Source organism: Natator depressus, chromosome 2, assembly GCF_965152275.1.
Source record: "Natator depressus isolate rNatDep1 chromosome 2, rNatDep2.hap1, whole genome shotgun sequence".
In the NCBI taxonomy this organism is placed as follows: domain Eukaryota; kingdom Metazoa; phylum Chordata; order Testudines; family Cheloniidae; genus Natator; species Natator depressus.
Window position 1 is genome coordinate 135713 of NC_134235.1, and position 26291 is coordinate 162003.

Below are 26291 nucleotides of genomic sequence, written 5' to 3' on the forward strand. Positions count from 1 at the left end.
CTGCCCCCCCCCCCAGCTTGGCCAATGGGAGGGAGAAGCTGGTCCTCGGGGCACCATGAGCCTCCTGCTTTCCCCCCACCCCCCGACTAGGAGCCGGACCTGCTGGCTGCTTCCGATGCCCCAGGACAGGTGGGGACTAGCTTGACTTGGCATCGCAGCACCGACCGGACTTTTAGCAGCCTGGTCGGTGGTGCTGACCGGGGCCACCGGGGTCCCTTTTTGAGGGGGTGTTCCCGTCGAAACCCAGACAGCTGGTCACCCTACCCACACCCCAACCCTCAGCCCCACCCCGATGAGAGGGAGGGGGTGGAGTGAGGTTATGCCCGTTAGACAGTTGGAAATGGCGCGATGGAGTCCCAGGCGAGAGACGCCTGCAGGCAAGGGGGCGCCCGCACGGTGATGTGTGTGGACGCTGCCCCGCGGCAGGGGCGGGGGAGCCGAAGAGCGGCTCGCGGAGCAGCGCGGGGGCGCCCCTGGAGTCGGTCCGCTGACCCGAGAGCCCGCAGTACTGCCCACACTGGGGGCGAGTGAGACGCTCTGCGCATGCGCGCACGGCACCCCGCCCACTATTTCTATGGCAACAGAAATCAACAGGCCTGCTTGCGGTTTGGGCCCCGGCCTGCACCTCGGCGGCGGGGTCTCGCGCCCATTCCCCGCGTTCAGCGTGTCCTCCGTGAGGGCAGCTGGGCGGCGCGCGCCGCCGGGAGGCTGAGGGCGCCTCGGGCGTCAGCGCTCCGGACCCTCGGCTGTGAGCGACCCCGGGGCCTGGGAGGGCCCCCGCTGGCCAGGGCCGAGGCACCATGAGCGTGGCGGAGGTGGAGGAGCTCGTCTCCCAGAAATACGAGATCAAGAAGCGCCTGGGCAAGGGGGTGAGCGCGGCCGCTGCCCCGCGGGGTAGGACCCCCGGCGCCTTCCGAGCGCCAGCGGCTGGCCCCCGCCCGGAGCCGGAGGGAGGGATGGCACCCAGGCTGCTGCTGTGGTGCGGCGTTCGCCGGCTGCCCCTCGCCGCGGTAACCGGGGGCCGCGGGGGCAGAAGCGCCCCTTCGCCCGCTGGTGCCTGGGCTCCTGCTGCCCGGGAGACGGGCTGCGGCGTTGCTGACGGGCTGCGCGCCGCGGCCGAAGCCCCACCGCGCTGGAAAATGCCGGACAAGCTAACCCTGAGGCGGGCAGAAAGGGAAACGCAAGCCAGTGGAGTGGGAAGCTTGGAATGGCTCTGCCTTCAAATTTGCCAGTGATGTTTAATGTTAGAGCAGCCCAGTCACTTGGAAACAATGACCATGTCAGTCCCTTCGCTGTCAGCCCCGCTCAGACCATTCGTTAACTCACTTATGTTCGCGCTGTGCTTTCTAAATGCTAACTCTTAACATTAGGCAAGCAAACAACAGGAAAAAGCAGGTTTTTCCTGCTGATCTAGCCTGAGGGATGCAGGACTTGCTGGGGTGCTTTACACTTTAATGCTTTTTAAAGGGTAAACCCAACCAGTTCAGGCCTCCCAATTAATTTTCTTAATTAAAACAAAGCTTTAAATGACCCAAGTTGCTGATAAAGTGGAGGAATAGAGGGTTTAAGGAAAAGAGGTCGTTTTAATCCCCTCCTCCTCCTACAATGCACAGTTTACCTTTTAAGTAGCACTTTGACTCTTCAGTCATATTTTCTATTACAATTAGACTGGAAGCTGTTTTTTTCAGGGTTTTGTTTTTCTTTTTCAGTAAAAAGACAGTTGAAAACATTCCTGAAAGGGCAACTAGACTTATTAGGATGAATGTGGTCTGATGAGGCCAAGAACCTATAGAAGAGAAAAGTGATATACTTCTTAAAACTCATGCAAAATCCTGTAGGAGCCTAAACTCACTCAGTGCCTAAGTTTTGTTTTTTTTTTTTTTCTTCTGGGTAAAAATTCCCTATATGCCTACATTTCTGCCTCTGGGCATGATCACTGCTGTCTCACTCTAGGCATCTGGATGTCTGTCTCCCACTTAAGCCCCAGAGCATTTTGCAAACCAGGGGAAGATCGGCATTGAGCTGCCTAACTTCATGCAGGGCTCAAATTGGTAGGCATGCTTATAGGCAGTGGTGAGCTGGAGCCGGTTCGCTAGAACTGGTTGTTAAATTTAGAAGCCCTTTTAGAATCAGTTGTAAAAGGGCTTCTAAATTTAACAACCGGGCAAAAGTGGCGCTTTAGGTGCAGACTCCGTGGGTGCTCCGGGGCTGGAGCACCCACAGGGAAAATTTGGTGGGTGCAGAGCACCCACCGGCAGCTCCGCACCCGGCCCCAGCTCACCTCCGCTCTGCCTCCTCCCCTGAACGTGACGCCCCGCTCTGCTTCTCCACCCCCCCACCCCCAGCTTCCCACAAATCAGCTGTTCGCGCGGGAAGCCTTGGAGGGCTGAGAAGCAAGCAGCAGCTTCGTGCTCAGGCCCAGGGAGGCGGAGGCAGAGCAGAGGTGAGCTGGGGCAGGGGGGGCGCGAGGTGGGCTGTCCGCACTGCAGCAGGTAACCCGGGGGGCGCAGGGGGACTGCTCCCTGCCCCAGCTCGCCTCCGCCTCCACCTCCCTGGGCCTGAAGGCGAAGCCACTGCTTGCTTTTCAGCCCTCCCAGGCTTCTCGCGGGAACAGTTGATTCGCGGGGGGCCAGGGGGTTGCGGAGAAGCAGAGCAGGGAGGAAGTGGAGGTGGAGCGGAGGTGAGCTGGGGCCGGAGGAGGGGCAGGTGGGCCCCCTGGTAGGGCACCAGAAAGGATCCTGGAGCTGCTGGTGGGGGCTCTGCACCCACCAAATTTTCCCATGGGTGCTCCAGCCCCGGAGCACCCATGGAGTTGGTGCCTAAGGCGCCACTTTTGATGTGATCAGTGGGGGGAGCGGCCACTCCCCCTGCTTCCCCCCCCCCAGCTATGCTACCCCTCCCCTAGGAGCCAGAGGGACTTGCTGGATGCTTCCTGGGAGCCGCCCCAGGTAAGCAACGCCAGGACTCCCTACCTCGCTCCCTGGCAGGTCCCTCTAGCTCTTAGGGGCAGGGTGGGCATGCACTACGGTGGCCCATGAGATCCTCCTGCCTGGTTCTGGGGGCAGTCAGGGGACGGAGGAGGGGGATGAATGGGGCAGGAGTCCCGGGGGTGGGGGTGGGCCACGACCCCCTCGTGGGGTGAGGAGGGAACTGGTTGTTAAGATTTTGGCAGCTCATCACTGCTTATAAGTGCCTGTTGGATTTGGTCCCATTCAGAATCAAAGAGGAGGAGCTGCTTCCAACCTTAAAACTTGTAGCCCAGTGGTTAGGTCACTCACTTTGTATATGGGAGATCCAGATACAATTCCCCCATTTGCCAGAGATGGGATTAAGATTTGGCCAGGGGTCTTCCACCTCTCAGATGGGTGCTCTAACCACTGTGCTATGGGATATTTTGATTTGGAGCTCCCTCAAGCTGTCCTGTTGAAGCTATTCCACTGTGGATAGATACTAAAATAGCCATTGGGTGAGAGAGAATGAGTGTGTAGGAATGACTTTGTAACGCAATGATTAGGACTTTGGTGAGGTGGGAAAGCCCAGGTCCAGTCCTCCTGCTTAAACCATTCTTTCGTTATTGATCCCCAATGAGACAGCTTCAACAGGAGAGACTTAGGGAGATCCGCATCTGAATATCTCGTAGCTCAGTGGTTTGTGAATGCTCTTGAGATGTGGGAGACCCCTGTTCAACTGCCCCCGGACAGCTATGGGGAGTTGAACCTGAGTCTTCCACATCCCAGGTAAGTGCTCTAACTAGTGGGCTACAAGTTATAACATGGGTACCACTGCCGCCACCTCTGGCCATTTTGTTTGGCATGAGGCAGGCACCTAATTCATTTTCACAAAGAATTCCTTAGCACCTAAGCCAGGTGGAAGGTGCTTGTTCATGGATTGCTAAGCAGAGCTAGGCATCTCTTTACAGCCCAGACTTTTAAGTCACCTGTCTTCAAAAGGGGGACCGGGCTTAGCACACCCACCTCTTGTTGGCATTTCCCATTAGCTAGCTTAGGCCGCTCCCTGCCTAGTGTCTTGGCTTTTGAGGATCTCAATCTAAGAGTATGTCTACACTGCAATAAAACACCCACCACTGGCCCATGTCAGCTGACTTGGGTTCCTGGGGCTCAGGCAGTGGGGCTGTAAATTTGCAGTGTAGATGTTTGGGCTTGGGCTGGAGCCTGGGCTCTGGGACCTCGTGAGGGTGGAGGGTCCCAGAGCCAAGGCTCCAAGCCTGGATGTCCGCACTGCAATTTTATAGCCCTCAGAGCCCAAGTCAGCTGACACAGGCCAGCCATGGGTGTCTTATTGCAGTGTAGACATACCCATTCATTGTATACAGAAAATGTGGAAATCGCAGAGGTGCTTAATAGCTTCTTTGTTTTGGTTTTCACCAAGAACCTTGATGGTGATTGGATGTCTAACATAGTGAATGCCAGTGAAAATGAGGTAGGATCAGAAGAGGCTAAAATAGGGAAAAGGAACAAGTTAAATATTACTTGGACAAGTTAGGTGTCTTCAGGTCACCAGGGCCTGATGAAATACATCCTAGAATACTCAAGGAGCTGGTTGAGGAGACATCTGAGCCATTAGCAATTATCTTTGAAAAAGCGGCAGAGAGTCCTGTGGCACCTTATAGACTAACAGACATATTGGAGCATAAGCTTTTGTGGGTGAATACCCACTTTGTCGGATGCATGTAGTGGAAATTTTCAGAGGTAGGTATAAATATGCTTCAGTTCATTTGCAAATTTGACCCTATCAGCTCAGGATTAAACAAAGACTGTGAATGGCTAGTCAACTACAAAAGCAGTTTCTCCTCCCTTGGTGTTCACTCCTCAGCTGCTAGAAGAGGGCCTCATCCTCCCTGATTGAACTAACCTAACTAACTCATTATCCCTAGCCTGATTCTTGCTTGCATATTTATACCTGCCTCTGGAAATTTCCACTACATGCATCCGATGAAGTGGGTATTAACCCACGAAAGCTTATGCTCCAATACGTCTGTAGTCTATAAGGTGCCACAGGACTCTTAGCCGCTTTTACAGATCCCGACTAACACGGCTACCCCTCTGATACTATCTTTGAAAAGTCATGGAAGACGGGAGAGATTCCAGAAGACTGGAAAAGGGCAAATATAGTGCCCATCTATAACAAGGGAAATAAGAACAGACCAGTCATCTTAACTTCTGTGCCTGGAAAGATAATGGAGCAAATAATTAAGCAATCAATTTGCAAACATCTAGAGGATATTTTGATAAGTAACTGTCATCATGGATTTGTCAAGAACAAATCGTGTCAAACCAACCTGATAGCTTTCTTTGAGAGGGTAACAAACTTTGTGGATGGGTGGGGGGAGTGGTAGATGTGGTATATCTTGACTTTAGTAAGGCTTTTGATACTGTCTCTTATGACCGTCTCTTAAACAAACTAGGGAAATCTACTACTATAGTAGGGAGCTACTATAAGGTGAGTGCAAAACTAGTCGGAAAACCATTCCCAGAGAATAGTTATCAGTGGTTCACAGTCAATGCTGGAAGGGCATAAAGAGTGGGATCCAGCAGGGATCAGTTCTGGGTCCAATTCTGTTCCATATCTTCATCAGTGATTTAGATAATGGCATAGAGTGTATGCTTTATAAAGTTTGTGGATGATAGCAAGCTGGAAGAGGTTGCCAGTGCTTTGGAGGATAGCATTATAATTCAAAATGATCTGGACAAACTGGAGAAATGGTCTGAAGTAAATAGGATGAAATTCAATAAGGACAAATGCAAAGTACTCCATATAGGAAGGAACAATCAGTTGCACACATACAAAATGGGAAATGACTGCCTAGGAAGGAGTACTGTGGAAAGGGATCTGGGGGTCATAGTGGACCACAACCTAAATATGAGTCAACAGTGTAACACTGTTGCAAAAAAAGCAAATATCATTCTGGGATGTATTAGCAGGAGTATTGTAAGCAAGATGCAAGAAGTAATTCTTCTGCTCTACTCTGTACTGATTAGGCCTCAACTGAAGTATCGTGTCCAGTTCTGGGCGCCACATTCCAGGAAAGATGTGGACAAATTTGGAAAAAATCCAGAGAAGAGCAACAAAAATGATTAAAGGGCTAGAAAACATGACCTATGGGGGAAGATTGAAAAAACTGAGATTGTTTAGTCTGGAAAAAGGAAGACTGAGAGGGGACATAATAACAGTTTTCAAGTATATAAAAGGTTACAAGGAGGTGGGAGAAAAATTGTTGTTCTTAACCTCTGAGGATAGGACAAGAAGCAATGGGCTTAAATTGCAGCAAGGGAGATTTAGGTTGGACGTTAGGAAAAACTTCCTAACTGTCAGGGTGTTTAGCCAATTTATTCCAGTGCTTAGGGAGGTTGATGAAAATTCCACATTGGAGATTTTTAAGAGCAGTTTAGACAAACACCTGTCAAGGATGGCCTAGATCACGGGTGAGCAAACTTTTTGGCCTGAGGGCCACATCGGGGAACAGAAATTGTATGGCAGGCCATGAATCCTCAAAAAATTGGTGAGGGGGTGCTGGGGTGGGGCTGGGGATGAGTTTGGGGTGCAGGGCAGTGCTCCAGGCTGGGATCAAGGGGTTTGGAGAGCAGGAGGGGGATCAGAGCTGGGGCAGGGGTTGGGGCTTTGGGAGAGGCTCAGGGGGTGCAGTCTCTAAGCGGCGCTTACCTCAAGTGGCTCCCAGAAGCAGTGGCATGTTTCTTCTCTGGCTGCTACACAGAGGCACAGCCAGGTGGCTTTGCACGCTGCCCCTTCCACAGGCGCTGCCCCTTCCACAGGCACCGCCCCTGAAGCTTCCATTGGAGTGTGTAGGAGCCGGAGCGGGGCCATGCCGTGGCTTCCAGGAGCCATGTGGTGCGTCCCCCAACCCTGCGCCCCAGCCAAAGTGGGGCCGAGACATGTGGTATGGCTCGTGGGCTGGCTTAAAACGGCTTGTGGGCCAGATCCAGCCTGCAGGCCAGCCATAGTTTGCCCACCCCGGTCTAGATAATACTTAATCCTGCCATGAGTGCAGGGGACTGGACTAGATGACCTCTTGAAGTCCCTTCCACTCCTATGATTCTATGACTGAATAGATAGCCTAGGCACCTAACTCAGCATTATGGATCTCATTGTTGTTTTTGGATTTTCTAGGCACCTAAAGTTAAGCACCTTCACGCTCAGCATTGCAACGCTTGAGTCCCTTTGTGCATTCCACCTCTCATGCCTACTGCAGTTCAGTATTTTGCCTGTGTCAGTACCCTTTATTTAATCTCTTAGCCAGTTTTCAATCCACAGGACAGTGACCTATTTAAGATCATTTGAATTCCTTTTTCTGTCAAGATTTTGTGAGAAACTGTATCACATGCTTTACTAAAATCCAAGATATATAACATCTTCTGTAGGCCCATCATCAGCTGCTAATGTAATTCTATCAAACATATTGATAGGACAAATTCCCAATGCATAACTTTATTCACTCCAATCTCTCTAGATACTCATAGTCCTAAGAGTCCCTCAAAAACATTAATATATAATAGTCATAAAATATAATTGAGATCAAGTGCTTAATAGGATTTTAAAAATGACTGAATATTTAGGGGAAGGATTGTCTTTTGGTTAAGGTACTGAAATGAGGTTTAGGCGATATGAGTGCAATTCCCAGCTGTGTCACAACTTTCTGTGTTACCTTGCTGGGCAAATCATTTAATGTTTCTGTGCTTCAGTTCATAATATGTAAAATGGGGATAATACTTCCTTTCTCCTACTGTTTGTCTTGTGTATGTATATATTGTAAGCTCTTTGAGACAGAGCCTGTCTGATAGTATGTAAACACATAGGCCCAGATCCACAGATATTTAGGCTTCTTAGGAGCCTAAATACTTTTGTGGATTTGGGCCATACATAGCATATAGTACAATTGCATCCCATTCTCAGTTGGGGTCACTAGGTGCTAATGTAATAAAATAATAACTATATGGGTAATGAGACTGTCCAGAATTACATTGGATAGGATAACTTTTTTTTATTAGAGGTATAAAGTATAACGCTTCAGTGTCTAAGCTGATCTCTGACAGGGGTTAGGAAGAAACTTCTCTTATGGACATGATTTTCGGTAACTGTCTACTGTGGGGTTTCTTGCACCTTCTTCTTAAACATCTGATGCTGGCAACTGTCAAAGACAGGATACTGTACTAGAAGGACCCCACTAGTTTGATCCAGTGTGACTGTTCTTATGTGACAAAAGTATTGCTATTTTTATTTATTTATTTATTTTTTAAATCTAGCAAGATTTATTTTTTACAGCCCTCAATCCTAACAGTGCTTCTTATTGATCCTGGGTCTCTACCCTTTAGATGTTTAGTGATTGATTTTTTTTTTTTCTGTTAATACCTTCTACTAAGAACATTTCCCCCCTAATCTGGTCCTAACTGAATCTAGGGACTGAAAGGAAATTTGGTGTGGGTGATATAACTGGTGAATCCATCTATCCTTTTTCCCTAGGCCTATGGAATTGTGTGGAAAGCAATTGATCGCAGGACAGGAGAAATAGTTGCTGTCAAGAAGATCTTTGATGCTTTTAGGAACAGAACAGATGCTCAGGTAAGGAACTGTTTTACCAGTGTGTTCTGAAAGACCTACATGGTGAGTTCAGGGGTACTTCAAAGAGTCACACATTGACCTAGATGGGTAGATCTCTGGAACTTGTTGCCACAAGATATTAAGGACAAGAGTGTAGTAAGTGATTTGACATTTATATGGGCAATAAGAATATCACCCTCTACAGCTTACACTAGTTTGGCTACCTCTTACACATTTTTATCCTAACTTCATGTGTCATGATGTAACTAACCACTGACTGGCTGATGTTGAGAAGAAACTTCCTCCATAGACATGAAAATATTTTCATGTTACCAAGCAGTTAGATTTTCCCTAGTCTGACCCACACACATGGTACTCCACTCCTTAATAAATGGGGTTTAACCATCGCACTGGGCAATCACTTCCTCTTCCATCTATTATCTTATTGCTATGACAGTAAATATTTTTGTTTCTTTCTAGAGAACGTTCCGGGAAATCATGCTCCTGCAGGTAAGTAACACCTGTCTTCTGCCCTCTGATGTATTCTTTAGCTCTCCTTTGTATCTCTTCCAGCCAGCATTCGCTTCTTTCCTTCTCATCCTTTAGTTACAGTGCAGTGACTACTGCCACTACCTCTTGTCATATCTCAATCATTCTTTTCTGTGTTGTCAGTCTCAGCAGTAGCAAGCAGTCTTTCCATGCCTTTTATTTATTTTTAAACGAATCTGGTGGTGTTCCTCCCAGAGTGTGTCCATCTGACTTGTCTGTGGATTCACTACTCTTTTATCTTCTTAACTATGCTCCTGTCATTGTTTCTGATCTATAATCGGTCTCACTCCCCCTGCCTTCTTTCTTCCCTTTTCTAAATGATATATCCTGCACACAGCCAATCCTTGGTTTTAGCTCTTGCATTTTATTAGATGCTCTGGTAGGGAGGTCATGCTGTCAGGTTTGGAAGTCCTTGTCTGGGGAAGGAGGGCATGTGGTGTTCAAAACCAGAGGCCCTGGTTGGGTAGGGAAGAAGGTGAAAGATGTTCCTTACCTCACCTGTGAGGGAGAGAGCCTGATCATCTGAAATAATCAAAACTTGACAGAATCCTATAAAATGTATTGTAAGGAGCAATTCTATACATAGATTTGAAGGTCAGAAGGGATCATTGTGATCATCTAGTCTCACCTCCTGTATTATACGGGCCACAGAACCTCCCCAAAATAATTCCTAGAACATATTTTTTAGTAAAACATTTCAACTTGATTTAAAAATTGTCAGTGATGGACCATCCACCACGACCTGTGGTAAATAGTTCCAATGGTTAATTACCGTGGCTGTCAAAAATGGATGCCTTATTTCCAATCTGAATTTGTCTACTTTCAACTTCCAGTCACTGGATCATGTTATATCTTTCTCTGCCAGATTGAAGAGCCCACTATTAAATATTTTGTTCCCCCTGGAGGTGCTTACACACTGTAATCAAGTCACCCCTTAGCCTTCTCTGTATTAGACTCAAAGAGCTCAGTTGATTTAGCTTACCCCACTATAGGGCAAGTTTTCTAATCCTTTCATCATTCTCGTGGCACACTAGCATAATAAATCGTACAATAAAATTAAGTCTCAGCAGCATTAAAATCAATTCCACAGGAACTCAGCCAGCCAGCCACCTTGCTACTGCCTTCATCATTTATGAAGCATATCTTCTCCAGAGACACTATCAAACAGAACTGATATTATTAGGCAGATGATTTTATCTTTGTATGTAGCATTGCTGCGACTGATACTGCAATACTATATCCAGTTCTGGTGTCCACATTTGGAAAATAATAATAATAATTTGAGAGGGAGCAGAGAAGAGCCAAAAAATGACTTAGTGACAGAGTTAGGAGGCTCAATCCGTTTAGTTTATAAAAAGGCAACTTGATTACAGTGTACAAGTACCTTCACTGGGAGAAAATACTAGGAGGGATAGCTCAGTGGTTTGAGCATTGGCCTGCTAAACCGAGGGTTGTGAGTTCAATCCTTGAAGGGGCCATTTAGGGATCTGGGGCAAAAATTGGGGATTGGTCCTGCTTTGAGCAGGGGGTTGGACGAGATGACCTCCTGAGGTCCCTTCCAACCCTGATAGTCTATGATTCTATGAATTAAGAGGTTCCTTAATCTAGCAGAGAGAGACATAACTTCCAGCCATTTGCTCTTGTTAAGACAGACAAATCCAAATTAGACATAAGGCACACACATTTAATAGTGAGGATGATTAACCATTGGAAGAAACTCCCAGGGGAAGTGGTGTGTTCTCCATCTTGTGAAGTCCAAATCAATTCTAGATGCCTTTCTGGAAGATATACTTTAGTCAAACAGAAGGTATGGGACTCAATACAGGAGTAACTTGGTGAGATTCTATGGCCTATGTTATACAGGCGGTCAGACTAGATAGTGTGATGATTCCTTCTGGCCTTAAAAATCTATGAATCTGAAAAACTAATTATAGATGACAGGTTTCAGAGTAACAGCCGTGTTAGTCTGTATTCGCAAAAAGAAAAGGAGGACTTGTGGCACCTTAGAGACTAACCAATTTATTTGAGCATAAGCTTTCGTGAGCTACAGCTCACTTCATCGGATGCATACTGTGGAAACTGCAGAAGGCATTATATACACAGAGACCATGAAACAATACCTCCTCCCACCCCATTCTCCTGCTGGTAATAGCTTATCTAAAGTGATCACTCTCCTTACAATGTGTATGATGATCAAGTTGGGCCATTTCCAGCACAAATCCAGGTTTTCTCACCCTCCGCCCCCCACCCCCCACAAACTCACTCTCCTGCTGGTAATAGCCCATCCAAAGTGACCACTCTCTTTACAATGTGTATGATGATCAAGTTGGGCCATTTCCAGCACAAATCCAGGTTTTCTCACCCCCACCCCCCAAAACACACACACACAAACTCACTCTCCTGCTGGCAATAACGCCACTAGCCGTCACCTTCAGCCCCCAACTAAAACCCCTCCAACGCATTATTAAGGATCTACAACCTATCCTGAAGGATGACCCAACACTCTCACAAATCTTGGGAGACAGGCCAGTCCTTGCCTACAGACAGCCCCCCAACCTGAAGCAAATACTCACCAACAACGACATACCACACAACAGAACCACTAACCCAGGAACCTATCCTTGCAACAAAGCCCGCTGCCAACTGTGCCCACATATCTATTCAGGGGACACCATCACAGGGCCTAATAACATCAGCCACACTATCAGAGGCTCGTTCACCTGCACATCCACCAATGTGATATATGCCATCATGTGCCAGCAATGCCCCTCTGCCATGTACATTGGTCAAACTGGACAGTCTCTACGTAAAAGAATAAATGGACACAAATCAGATGTCAAGAATTATAACATTCATAAACCAGTCGGAGAACACTTCAATCTCTCTGGTCACACAATTACAGCGACCTTCATGTCTGTCTTACAACAAAAAAACTTCAAATCCAGACTCCAGCGAGAAACTGCTGAATTGGAATTCATTTGCAAATTGGATACTATTAATTTAGGCTTAACTAGAGACTGGGAGTGGCTAAGTCATTATGCAAGATGTTCTGGTTAAACTTGGATTTGTGCTGGAAATGGCCCACCTTGATTTTCATACACATTGTAAGGAGAGTGGTCACTTTGGATAAGCTATTACCAGCAGGAGAGTGGGGTGGGAGGAGGTATTGTTTCATGGTCTCTGTATATATAATGTCTTCTGCAGTTTCCACAGTATGCATCCGATGAAGTGAGCTGTAGCTCACGAAAGCTTATGCTCAAATAAATTGGTTAGTCTCTAAGGTGCCACAAGTACTCCTTTTCTTTTTAATTATAGATGATGCAAGTAGTGACCACTATATTAAGGTTGCTTAATTCTTCCTTTGATGACCCCTTATTTGCAGTTGTTTATATCTTTGCTAAATTTAAACTATTTGGGTTGCAGTTTTCCATGCTTGGGCTCTGCCTCAGGTTGGATTTTTAAAAAAACTTTCAGTACAAATGATGTAGCCATTTTTAAGACTAAGCTGGTAGTCGGGGGTGGGGTGGATAGGAAGATTTTCCAGTATAAGCCACTTTCTCTGACCAGTTTTTGGAGAGCTCAGGCATTTCAAAACTTCAGAACAGGAACTTGAAATTTGGTCAGGGGGTAGTTGTTGGGTCAGAGGTGTGCTTTTTGCTATTCCTGAAAAAATGTGTTTAGATCTTGCCATGTAATAAGAGAAATTGCTTTTCACACATGTACAGTAGAACTTGTTGAATGTTTTGTGCTTAATTTTCTAAACATATTATCTGAACTGTGCATGCTCCACTGCATCATTGAGCTTCTGACGTCATTCTGAAGTGAGCATACAGAGCTGATTCTCTGGATGAGAAAAAGACACACAGGTGGTGCTAATATTACAGAATTTGGAATATGTATAATGAATGAGTCAGAGGACTGTTGGAAGAGAGAGGATGGTCTTGTAGTTAAGGCAGTTAGTTGATTGTGCACCATGAAAACTGAATTCTGCCCTGATTCTGCCTCAGACGTCCTATGTGATGGTGGGCAAGTCACTTAAACCAAAACTTTCACTACCACTGCTATTCTGGGTGGTCAGTTTGAAACGCCTACAGCCTAATTTTCACAAGTGCAGCACACTCACAAATGCAGTTAAAAGCAATGGGTACTGCAATGGCTTAGCACCTCTGAAAAATCAGGTCCTGGTTCTCTTCAGTAAGGCATCCAGTCATCGAGGAACCCAAAATTAGTGGTCACTTCTGAAAATTTTGGCCTTAACCTTGGTATGCCTCAGTTCAACATCAGTAAAACAGGAATAATAGTATCACTCACTTCATAGGGATGTTGTGCAGATAAATTCACTGTTTCTGAGGCACTCAAACTATAATGATGAGCACTATAGAAAAGGTTTCAGAGTAGCAGCCGTGTTAGTCTGTATTTGCAAAAAGAAAAGGAGTACTTGTGGCACCTTAGAGACTAACCAATTTATAGACTGTACTAAACTATAGAAAAGGAAATTACTAATTCTTTCTTTATTTCAGAGTTTGGGTTGTGAGCAGTAAATAAAGAATGGGGCCATTTATTGAATAATCAGAATAAAGGAGACTAATGCAAATCTTTAACAGTGACATCCATAGTGTTATAGCAAATTAACTTCACAAATTCATGGAAATGAGCCATGACAATGAGCCATGCTGATGTGTTTATGTAGTTGATACAAAAGCATAAGAAGTCACTGTTAAGGCTTTCCATTAGAGTGTGAGTTTAATGAAGTTGGAGTGTGAATTACTTTTGGGTATCTGTTGACATGGAAGTGAAAGCCTTGTGGAGCATTGTACTGTATTATCAACAGTGTTGTAGACAGTATGAAGGTGGAAAGGAATGCACAAGTCATTCCACTTAACCTTAAATGCATGGAAATAAGTTTTTGGTGGATGGGGTGTATCCTGCTTCAACTTTAACTGTCACTAAACATAGGGTTTTTGTGATAACAATAATGATGGTAATGCTTAACATTTATATATGTTTCACCATTATTATCACACTTCTATAATCAAATAGTTCTTTGCTTTAAATACTATGTGTGGATTGATGTGAATATTCAGGTTTTGCAGTTATTTTGTGTATAATGCTTTTTGGTACTAAAGTGTGAGGAGGAGTAACCTGAGAGCCAAGTGGGAGGGTTGTGTAGCTTAAGTGGCAGCTCATACTACAGAGCAAGGTAGGCTTTTTATTTATTCCCTAAAAAAAGTCTGTATTTTAGTAGAGGCACAATGAAGGGAATATCCTCCTGGTCTTTATTTTGGAGTGTAATCTTTCATATAATAGGTTCAGTCACTTGACTCTGACAAGTGGGTCTTATTTCCCTGCAGGAATTTGGAGAACATCCAAATATCATCAAGCTGCTTAATGTCATCCGAGCTCAGAATGACAGGGATATTTACCTGGTTTTCGAATCTATGGGTGAGACCCACCACTGCTTCAGCTGTTTTCACTCTTTAGAGAGAGAGAATGTATTTCATTCACTGCCTTGAAAGTAGCAAAATAGAAAGATTCATGTAATGAGATAAATGTGAATGTTGGTGGAGCTAGATGGAAAAGTGAACCAATGAATGTGGTGAAGTTAGTGGGGAAGCAATTGCATAGGAATTGATTTGGAAGTGGGACAATGGCAGGCAGATTGGGAGAGATAAAGTGAATGGGTGTCCAGCTGCAATTTTGGGGTAATGAGGAGAGTGGGACAGTAAAACAATTTAAGAGGATAAATGAATGAGTGACTATAGATGGGTGGATGTAATGTAGGATGTGAGTGGAACAATAAGTCCCATTGTAATTTTTCAGTTACTGTCTAGTCTTTGCTTTCAGTGAAGTATTTTTCCCTGCCCTAAGTGAAGTTCAGGAAATAGGGCTGCAGTAGTTCAGGAAATAGGGCTATAGCAGATACAACTTTTTCAACGGCTGTCTTGCTGAGCTTCTGTTTAAAAATGAGCTAGAGAGCTTAGAGTTTGGAGAAGAGACTTGCTGCCCTAGCTTTGGGTTCCTTTCACTCCCAAACAATAATTCTCTAATGTTCTATGTTAGAGACAGATTTACATGCTGTGATCAAGAAGGGGAATTTGCTGAAAGACATCCACAAGTGTTACATCCTCTACCAACTCCTGAAGGCAACCAAATTCATCCACTCAGGGAATGTCATTCACAGAGACCAGAAGGTACATTTGCACTCACTAGGCCTTACCTAAATGGAAAGATTTGTCCTCCATTCAAGACTGGAGTTAAATGATATATGTAGGGGGGTGAAGGGAGTGAAGAGAAAAGAAAATGACCATAGTATCACATGACCTTTAGTAGGTCATGTATACCTTTTGTTTCGGTTTCCTCCTAACACCCCTAAAAGCACTCTGTCCCTGGCAGGGGGAAGTGCAGCCTGACATGGGTTTTTATTTCCTCCCTTTCTGTCCTATACAGAGAATAAAGAAATTCTTATAAATGTTTGTGTTCAACTGCAGCCCTCAAATATCCTGCTGGATGCAGACTGCTTTGTTAAGCTTTGTGATTTTGGACTGGCTCGCTCCCTTTGTCAGATCCATGAGGACCAAGGCAGCCCTTTACTGACAGAGTATGTGGCAACACGCTGGTACCGAGCCCCTGAGATCCTGCTTTCCTCTCATAGGTAATTGTTTTCCAGTCTTTCAATCTGCCTGATGTCTCTGAGATGGGCTATTTTGAGATGGTTTGGGAACCCAATTTTGGTTTTATTATACACCCTTGAAACACTGTCAAGAAAACTTAACAGTTGAGGTAAAAATCTTATAGTCCACCCTTACCACAAACATCAACACATGCAATCCCTTGTCCCCAGTTCTCTTTACACATACAACCATACACACCTGAACTCCTCTCTCTACATTGGTCTCTTGCACACCAGACAGCCCTGCATTCATCTGCTACTCAGCCCCCACCATTCGCTTGACTTTCACCCAGTTCTTCCTCACATATACCAAATTAATCTTTTCTCTTCCTACCTTTACAAAATTTGGAAAATGCCTCAGCCTTTCTTTTCAAGTCTGGCCTTAAGTGTTCCCCAATGGCAATCTTTTCTCCTTATCTCCTGGCTGCTCCACTTGAAAAACTGCTTCCCTAGTCCCTGTGGAGGGGCTCTGGGGGGGGCTTTGCTCTGTCAATTCTCTTGGTCAAGGAGAAGCCACTGGAGCTGATAAGACTTTTTTTTTTTTTTTTTTTTTTTTTAAATCCCACCTAGGATGTCATCTGTTCCCTTCACTAGGCCTAGGAATAGGATTGCTAGAGCTGGATGAAAGCTTCTTTTCACCCCTAGACACTGGCTGTATGGCAGGAGACTTTTGAGCCTAGCCTCAGCCAATTTTAAGTGAGGAGGAAACAAACCTATCCCAAGGAGGAGGAGCCTAGAGGAGCTGCTGATCTTTACTCCCATTCATGGGACATAACAATTTAACTAGGGCTGTTACAGTTACTCTTCCACTTGCTTTGCTGCTGAAGGAAGGCAGAGTAATTAGAGTTCCTGTTCCATGATGTGATGCTTTTGCACAAAGTCGAACATTTATAGCAGCCTTTCTTTGCAAACTCATATCTAATACGCTGCTCAATTTAAGTATCACACCGCATGGTGATGGACTCAGTACAAAAACCTAGATAGATAAGATTTCACTCTTCAGTATCTCAATTAGCTATTTTTGCTTCCAGGGTTTCTCCTTTCCACTAAGGTTCAGTGTGTTTTAGCTGCCTTTGGTCCATATTAAATCTCATTTTGCTATTTTCTGCACATATTTCTTTCCGCTGGTGTTTGTTGCTCCTCCTAGTTTAGTATGCTCTGTACATTTTTAATAACCTGTTGTAAACACCCTCTTCCATGGGATTAATTCATAGTCATAGATTCCAATGCCAGAAGGGATGATGTGGATCATCTAGTCTGACTTCCTGTATAACACAGACAAAAGAACTTCCTAAAATAACTCCTGTTTGAGCTAGAGCATATTTAAAAAAAAAAAAATCCAATCTTGATGTAAAAAGCACTAGTGATGGAGAATTCACTGTAACCTTTAGTAAATTTTCCAATTGTTGATTACCCTCACTGTTAAAAATTGACACCTTATTTCCAGTCTGAATTCGTTTAGCTTCAACTTCCTACCATTGGATCTTGTTACACCTTTGTTTGCTAGATTCAGTAGTCCATCATCAAATATTTGATCCCCATGTAGGTATTTACAGACTGTGATCAACTCACACCTTAACCTTCTCTTAGTTAAACTAAATAGATTGAACTCCTTGATTCTATTGCTATAAGCCATGTTTTCCAACCCTTTAATCATTATTGTGGCTCTCCTCTGAACCTCTCCAAATTATCATCATCCTTCTTGAATTTTGGACACCAGAACTGGACCCAGTATTCCAGCAGTGGTTGTACCAGTGCCAAATACATAGGAGAAATAACCTTTCTATTCCTACTCAAGAGTCCCCTGTGTATGCATCCAAGGATTGTATAAGCCCTTTTAATCATACAGTCACATAGAATCATAGAATATCAGGGTTGGAAGGGACCTCAGGAGGTCATCTAGTCCAACCCCTGCTCAAAGCAGGACCGATCCCCAATTAAATCATCCCAGCCAGGGCTTTGTTGAGTCTGACCTTAAAAACTTCTAAGGAAGGAGATTCCACTACCTCCCTAGGTAACGCATTCCAGTGTTTCACCACGCTCCTAGTGAAAAAGTTTTTCCTAATATCCAACCTAAATCTCCCCCACTGCAACTTGAGACCATTACTCCTTGTTCTGTCACACTGGGGGCTTATGTTCAGTTGATTATCCACCATGACCCCCAAGTCCTTTTCAGAGTCTGCTTCCCATGATAAAGTCCCTCATCTTGTTCCTAGATGTATACATTTACACTTGGCCATATTAAAATGCAAATGGTTTGCTTGCATTCAGCTTACAAAGTGATCTGGATCACTTGATGTCAGTGATCTATGTATGTAATTCAAATTTGCACTAGACTTACCACCAACCCATGTGAGTCCCCAAAACTCGATATGCTGTCATACATAATAACACTTCTGTTTAGGTCCTGCAAGCCAACTTTTAATCTGTGTGGAGGCATGATATCCCTGCCAATTTGAATTAATTATTGCAGTTAGATTTCATGAGACATAGTTTTAGATTTTAATACAGTATTTGATACTGTCACATCCACTGCATTCTCTTTATCCACTAATTTTTTAATTATAGCAACAGCCTAAAAAGGCTATTATATTTGACTGGAAAGATTTGTTTAGCCACTCTTCAAGTGGTTCGTTCTTTTAATATTTGGTTTACTTTTTATTAGTAGTTTAATTATTTAAACATATATATTGGGTTAAGGAGTATGAATGTTGACAAACTTTTATATCATTCTCTGCATTGTTTCCCATTGACTCTGCTTAAGTAATTTTAACTGATTTCTGGATATCTAAGATCCCAAGAGGTTTTGTCATTGACCACACCATGTCAGTTCCCAGAAATCAGCTTGTGTCTTGATTTTTAGTCATATGAGTACCCCAGATTTTTATTATCTAATTACCATCTTCATCTTTAATTGTGTAATGAACTTCCTCTGACTGCTTATTTCAAATAGGCCTCGACAATAAATCCCTCAGGTGATTGCCACCTCCATATTTTCTTTGGCTTCCCTTATAGCAACAACCCATCAACACATCATCTCCTGTGGGGATATTAGACATGTTTGTTTTTCCTTGCAGGATGGTCAGAAATAGAAGGGGGTCTCAGTGTTACAAAAGCATATTGGCGCGTCCTGATAAATCTGTTCTTTCTTGTAGCTACACAAAGGGCGTGGACATGTGGAGTATTGGCTGTATTCTGGGGGAGATGCTGCTTGGAAAACCTATTTTTCCTGGAACGTCCACAGTGAATCAGATAGAGCAGATCTTGAGTGTCATTCCTGCCCCATCCCAGGAAGGTGAGACTTTTTTCCATGAAGGGAAGTATTAACAGCCCAATTGCTAAGAGAATGACTCATAATTGACATTCTTGCTGTCTCCCAGGAACTCAGAAGACTGAGTGGTGGAATGTTGGGAACAGCATGGAAAATAAAACCTTAAGTGATGTGATACAGCAGGGCCAGGGAGCAGTGGGAGAGGAGAGATATATAAGCCTTGGGGTAATTAAAGCATGGTTCCCTGTAGACTAGGGAAGGCTACTCCAGGTTAATTGGAGCACCTGTAGTCAATTAAGGCCCTGTCAGGAACCTAATAAAAAAAACCCTGCTTCAGGCAGAGAGGGTGGTGTGAAGAAGGAGAGAGGACTGGAGTTTGGAGTTGTGTTGCTGAGAATTGAAAGACCAGAGGAAGGCAGACCCTGCCGCAGCACGGCAGGGAGACTCCCTCCCCCAGTGTCAAGGATAGAGGGTAAACCTACCCAAGGGGGAAGAAGGTAAGAAGCCTGCAGGGGTTGAGAGGGGCTGAGGCTCAGAGTGAGGAACAAACCCAGACACTTCCCTCCTCTACCACCTTCCTGGGCCGCTAACGGGGCCCTCGGCGCTTCAAGAGCAGGGGCAAAGAGTGGTGTCCTAGGTACCCCCCAGGAAAAGCAAAGGACCCACCATACCAACATTGGCCATTTTGTCACCGTGATCAGATGACATAGATAACATACTGCTTCTAGCATGCATGGAGGTGGTTGATGACAGTTACATATATTAAGGTGATTGATGTAATAAGTCAATCAGGCTTCCTGACCTGGTCACCTGAACACAAACTCGAAGCCTGAAATTCATAGATGGCTTTTTTTTTTTTTTAAGGCCAGAATGATTTATTATGATCATCTAGGCCAGTGGTTCTCAACCTATTATCATTGTGGGCTGCATCCATGTGCGCGCGCTCTCTCTCTCTCTCTCTCCACACACACACACACAGACACAGGCACACAACCTGTATGGCCCTGAGGATGTCACATGAGCCACAGCTGTGTGCTGATTGGGCCGCAAACGGGCCGCTGGTTGAGAACCACTCATCTAAGCTGACTGTTTGCATAACACAGGCTATAGAATTTCACCCAAGAATTCTTGCATCAAGCCCATATGTTATGGTTGAGCTAGAGCATGGTTTTCTAGAGAGAGATCCAGTCTTGATTTAAAGATTTCCAAGTGATGGTGACTTGACCTCATCTTTTGGCAAATTGTTCCAGTGGTTAATTACACTCACTGGGGATTGTCTATATGAACATTAGTAAATTTATAGCACAATAGTGTGCCATGCATTAACTGGCTGTGTGGATCCTGTTACAACACATTAAAAGTTCCATGGTGCACTTTGAACTACTCCCATTTCAAAGTGAAATAAATCAAAGTGGACTATGGCACTTCTAGTGCAAAGCAGTTGGGTCCATACAGCGAGTTAGCACACTAGCCTGCCGGGCACTATAGACTTACACCCCAGCTACTCATGCACTAACTGTTCATATAGACAAGCCCACTGTTAAAAATCAGTCTGAATTAGTCTTATTTCTAATCTGAATTAATCTAGCTTCAATTTGCAATCTTATTATGTCTTTAATCTATCAGACAAACAGTCCTCTTCTATCAGAAATATTCTCCTCCATGCAGAAATTCCAGGATTATAAACCCTGCTCTTCCACTTACTATCTCTAGAGTACCTGCTATGGTGTACAGGAATCTCTGTCACTCAATTGCCATCTGTTAAATGGGACTCTTGCTTATAATACCTCATAAGGTGCTGTGTTCATTTAATGTATGTAAAGCAATTGAGATTCTCTCTTGGAAAACATTAGAGATGGGTAAAATATTATTGAATCTTCTCTACCAAAATTAACACCTTAGGTTCAAATTCAAAGTTTCGAGTCACAAACTGCATGGCTCTTGGAATCCTGCCCATGGCGTTCACGAAATCTGTTTTCCGTTGCAGATATTTTAGCTATCCATTCGGACTACAGAGCCTCTGTTATTAACCGCATAAGTTCCAGGTAAGCCTTTTACGTTGTGTCACTAGCAGAAACCAACAGATGTTGATATAATGTGGGAATAAGCTCAGCAACCAGCTGGCAGGGATCTCTGTCTACAGACTCACTTATTCATCCTCAAGGCAGTGACATTAGATAGAAACAACTGAAGCAAAAACCAGTGACCGCTCATCATTCAGGACTAATATTAAAGTTGACCTGACAGCTTTTTACTTGCCATGGCCCAAATTCCAGGCTTTTATGTTGTGATGTTGTCAAAAGTAGAACATTCCCTTGTATTCTTTGTGCTGGTTATAATCTTAAGATTATGCAGTCGAGGATGGCTGGTTCTCTCTAATATGTTGGGGGTTTTTTATTTCAAATTTATGAAAAGTTTCTTTATGTATTTTTATTAGAAACCTGATTTTTCTTAGAGAGCCCACGTTAAAAATTCTGTATAGCTTAAGACAGAGGATTCAGGACTCCACCCTTGTAGTAAGCAAATTCCACTTTTATTACTACTTATTAAAAACAATCAATAAAAATGCATGTCACATTACAACACCACAGTGCACTTCTGTTAGCTCATACATTGCACTGTAAAACCAACCAAAGTGCACATTATGGGGAGTTTTACCTTGTATTAATTTTAGTTACAGGAACAGGTTTACCTTACGCAAACATTTATTATTATTGTATTTGTTTTAAGAAAAATGCTAAAACTTTAAAGTTACTTATTAGAAATTGTTTTTTCTTCAAACTGCAGGGGTTTTCAGATAACTTAGTCTACCTTAAATCTGGCTAAAAATCATGTAACATATCATAGAATATCAGGGTTGGAAGGGACCTCAGGAGGTCATCTAGTCCAACCCCCTGCTCAAAGCAGGACCAATCCCCAATTAAATCATCCCAGCCAGGGCTTTGTCAAGCCTGACCTTAAAAACTTCTAAGGAAGGAGATTCTACCACCTCCCTAGGTAACGCATTCCAGTGTTTCACCACCCTCCTAGTGAAAAAGTTTTTCCTAATATCCAACCTAAACCTCCCCCACTACAATTGAGACCATTACTCTTTGTCCTGTCCTCTTCTACCACTGAGAATAGTGTAGAACCATCCTCTCTGGATGATCCTGTATCTGGATATACAATCTTAGATGTTGTTCCATTTAGGCTTTTAATACTAGTGTGGAGTAATGCTTAATTTCTGTCTGTGTGTAGTTACATCTCCAGATGGGTAAGATGGGATCTTACAATTCTTTAGTTTGCCTTGACACAGTTCTTCTCCCATGGACTAGTTTTGGGTACTAGTTTTGGCTAGTCTACTTTGGATTCAATTCTCTGCAGGAGCTGGTGAACAGCTTTGTATGTCCTAAACAATCCTCTTTTAGGTAGAGATGTTCTTTCACCTGGGGGTAATTCTGCCTTGCACTAAAATATTGAATTGTCAGTCCTCAGCTTCTGCTGACCAATATCTCAGAAGAACTTTTTAACTTCCATCTTGGTGCTTTCCCTGAATATTTTTTGTAACTACATACTGGCTAGTCCAGTATCTGGATTTAAACCTGTTAATCTTAACCTCACACTTACATTCCATTTTCCTTCTGTTTCTCCTTTTTTGAGAGAGGTGCAAATGGCTTCCTCTTATTTAAGAATATTTTGGTGGTTATACTTTTTATAGGATGAGTTGATACACTTTTGTTTTTGTTATAATGTGACACTGTTTAGTTTTATCTGACAAAAGTGTAATTTTAGCTTTAACTTTTTGTTTCAACACTTTTTCCTCAACGCTATGTATTTGTACCAACAGCCCATCATATGTTACTTAGTCTAAAACAAGTGACTACAAGTATCCCTTCCTTGGTCTTTAGGCTTTTCCCCTTCTGTTCACAGCCCTTTGCGACACCTTAATGGGAGGAAAAAAACCGAGGAGTACTTGTGGAACCTTAGAGACTAACAAATTTATTCGGGCATAAGCTTTCATGGGCTAAAACCCACTTCATCGGTTGCGTGCAGTGGAAAACACAGTAGGAAGATATATATGGAAAAAATGGGTGTTGCCATACCAACTGTAACGAGACTAATCAATTAAGGTGGGCTATTATCAGCAGGAGGAAAAAAAATGTTAGTAGTGATAATCAGGATGGCCCATTTCAAACAGTTGACAAGAAGGTGTGAGTAACAGTAGGGGAAAAATTAGCATGGGGAAATAGTTTTTACTTTGTGTAATGACCCATCCACTCCCAGTCTTTATTCAAGCCTAATTTAATGGTGTCCAGTTTGCAAATTAATTCCAATTCTGCAGTTTCTTGTTGGAGTCAGTTTTTTGAATTTTTGTTGTTGGAGAATTGCAACTTTTTAGGTCTGTCCTTGCCCTTCCTGACTGATTCTTTGGGTGAGGGTTGAAGCTTCAGAACCTCCTTAACACAACAAGTGCTGATGGATAATAATGGGGTGTGATTGGTTGTCACCCTGGGGTGCAGTCTCAGAGTTGTGGGCACTGCGGGGGCCCCTCTAATCACTCAGTTGGGTTGGCCCTACTCACCCTGGTTGGGGACACAGCCAGCCTAATCCAGGCCGTGTTATCATAGAATCATAGAATATCAGGGTTGGAAGGGACCTCAGGAGGTCATCTAGTCCAACCCCCTGCTCAAAGCAGGACCAATCCCCAATCAAATCATCCCAGCCAGGGCTTTGTCAAGCCTGACCTTAAAAACTTCCAAGGAAGGAGATTCTACCACCTCCCTAGGTAACGCATTCCAGTGTTTCACCACCCTCCTAGTGAAAAAGTCTTTCCTAATATCCAACCTTAAACCTCCCCCACTGCAACTTGAGACCATTACTCCTTGTCCTGTCCTCTTCTACCACTGAGAATAGTCTAGAACCATCCTCTCTGGAACCACCTCTCAGGTAGTTGAAAGCAGCTATCAAATCCCCCCTCATTCTTCTCTTCCGTAGACTAAACATTCCCAGTTCCCTCAGCCTCTCCTCATAAGTCATGTGTTCCAGACCCCTAATCATTTTTGTTGCCCTTCGCTGGACTCTCTCCAATTTATCCACATCCTTCTTGTAGTGTGGGGCCCAAAACTGGACACAGTACTCCAGGTGAGGCCTCCCCAATGTCAAATAGAGGGGAACGATCATTTGGCCTTCTTGGCAACAAGGGCACACTGCTGACTCGTATCCAGCTTCTCGTCCACTGTAACCCCTAGGTCCTTTTCCGCAGAACTGCTGCCTAGCCATTCGGTCCCTAGTCTGTAGCGGTGCATTGGGTTCTTCCGTCCTAAGTGCAGGACCCTGCACTTATCCTTATTGAACCTCATCAGGTTTCTTTTGGCCCAATCCTCCAATTTGTCTAGGTCCCTCCAGCGTGTATACCACTCCTCCCAGTTTAGTATCAGTTATCACCCAACACGACAGCAGGTGGCACCACACACCCAAACTGAGCTACCTGAGAGAGCAGCTTCACGGAAGCCACTCAAATACATGCAGCAGACAGCAGCCAATTTCCCAGCTTTCCAGAGTCATCTCCTTCTCTCCCCCCCTCCTACGCTGGAGTATAAACCCAAAATTATACCATCTTGTGCTGCACAGGGAACTGTACAGCATAAGCTCATAAAATTCACCCCTTCCCCCAACGTGGAGAGGAATATGCAACAGCCTTTTCCCCTTGAACTAAGATTCCCATACACGTCACTCCAACTCACTGGTTTAGATCAGGGGTGGGAAAACTTTTTGGGCTGAGGGCCGCATCTGGGTGGGGAAATTGTATGTGGGGCAGGGGGTTGGGGTGCGGGGTGTGGGAGGGAGTGCAGTGTGCAGGAATGGGCTCAGGGCCAGGGACTGGGGGAGAGGAGAGGTGCAGGGTGTATGAGGGGGCTCAGGGAAGGGGGTTGGGGTGCAGGAGGGGTGTGGGGTATGGCAGGGAGTTGGGGTGTGGCAGGGGGCTCAGGGCAGAGGTTTGGGGTGCGGCAGGGGGGTTGGGGTGCAGGAGGGGTGCTGGGGGCTTAGGGCAGGGAGTTTGGGGGGTGGGGTGCAGGAGGGGTTCGGGCTGTGGCCCAGCACCACTTACCTAAAGCAGCTCTGGGATGGCAGTGTTGCACACCGGGGCCAGGGCAGGCTCCCTGCCTGCCCTGGCCCCGCACCGCTCTGGAACCGGACGGAACCACGTCCCTGTGTGGCCCCTGCGGGAGCGGAGACACAGGGCTAGATGCGCTGCCCTTGCCATGCCTCCAGGTACCTCCCCCAAAGCTCCCATTGGCCGCAGTTCCCCCTTCCCAGCCAATGGGAGCTGCAGGGGGCGGTGCCTGGAGGCAAGGGCAATGCACGGAGGCCTCTGGCACCCCCCCCCTTCTATCCCCCAGGGATGTGGTGCCAGCCACTTCTGAGAGCGGTGCAGGGTCTGCGGCATCACGGGGTGCAATCCCACGGACTGGATCTGGCCTGCAGGCCGTAGTTTGCCCACCCCTGCTTTAGATAAACAAAAACAAGTTTATTAACTACACAAGGTAGATTATAAGTGAATATAAGATCAAAGCAGATTACTTAGCAAAAAAACACAAACTAAGCTTAATATACTAAATAGACTGGCTATGAATAGCAGATTCTCAACCTAAGAGCTGATACAAGCAGGCTGCAGATTCTTAAGGGGCAAGCTGCACTTACTTTACAGCTTGGAATCCCCAGGTGTCTCATTCACTGGCTAGAAATCCCTTTAGCCTGGATCCAGCACTTCCCCCAGTTCAGTCTTTGTTCCTCAGGTGTTTAAGAACATCATAAACATAAGAACAGCCATACTGGGTCAGACCAAAGGTCCATCCAGCCAAGTATCCTGTCTACTGACAGTGGCCAATGCCAGGTGCCCCAGAGGGAGTGAACCTAACAGGTAATGATCTAGTGATCACTCTCCTGCCATCCATCTCCACCCTCTGACAAACAGAGGCTAGGGACACCATTCCTTACCCATCCTGGCTAATAGCCATTAATGGACTTAGCCTCCATGAATTTATCCAGTTCTCTTTTAAACCCTGTTACAGTCCTCGCCGTCACAACCTCCTCAGGCAAGGAGTTCCATAGGTTGACTGTGCGCTGAGTGAAGAAGAACTTCCTTTTATTTGTTTTAAACCTGCTACCCATTAATTTCACTTGGTGGCCCCTAGTTCTTATATTATGGGAACAAGTAAATAATTTTCCCTTATTCACTTTCTCCAC

At 44.9% G+C, this 26291-nt stretch overlaps 1 protein-coding gene across 5 annotated transcripts in view; it reads left to right on the forward strand.

Moving 5' to 3' along the window:
- The first annotated feature begins 567 nt into the window (after positions 1-567).
- Positions 568-26291, forward strand: part of MAPK15 (mitogen-activated protein kinase 15) — a 65992-nt gene continuing 40268 nt past the window's right edge. For 2 of the 5 annotated variants that reach the window (XM_074943597.1, XM_074943599.1), the window contains exons 1-8: positions 568-869; positions 8497-8595; positions 9055-9084; positions 14475-14565; positions 15184-15314; positions 15612-15775; positions 18949-19088; positions 21052-21109. In XM_074943597.1, coding sequence (XP_074799698.1) covers positions 801-869; positions 8497-8595; positions 9055-9084; positions 14475-14565; positions 15184-15314; positions 15612-15775; positions 18949-19088; positions 21052-21109 — 782 coding nt within the window. In that variant the 5' untranslated portion in view covers positions 568-800. Of the gene's footprint in view, positions 895-8496; positions 8596-9054; positions 9085-14474; positions 14566-15183; positions 15315-15611; positions 15776-18948; positions 19089-21051; positions 21110-26291 lie in introns of those variants that run through there. The other 3 variants (XM_074943598.1, XM_074943600.1, XM_074943601.1) reach the window with 3 other exon arrangements.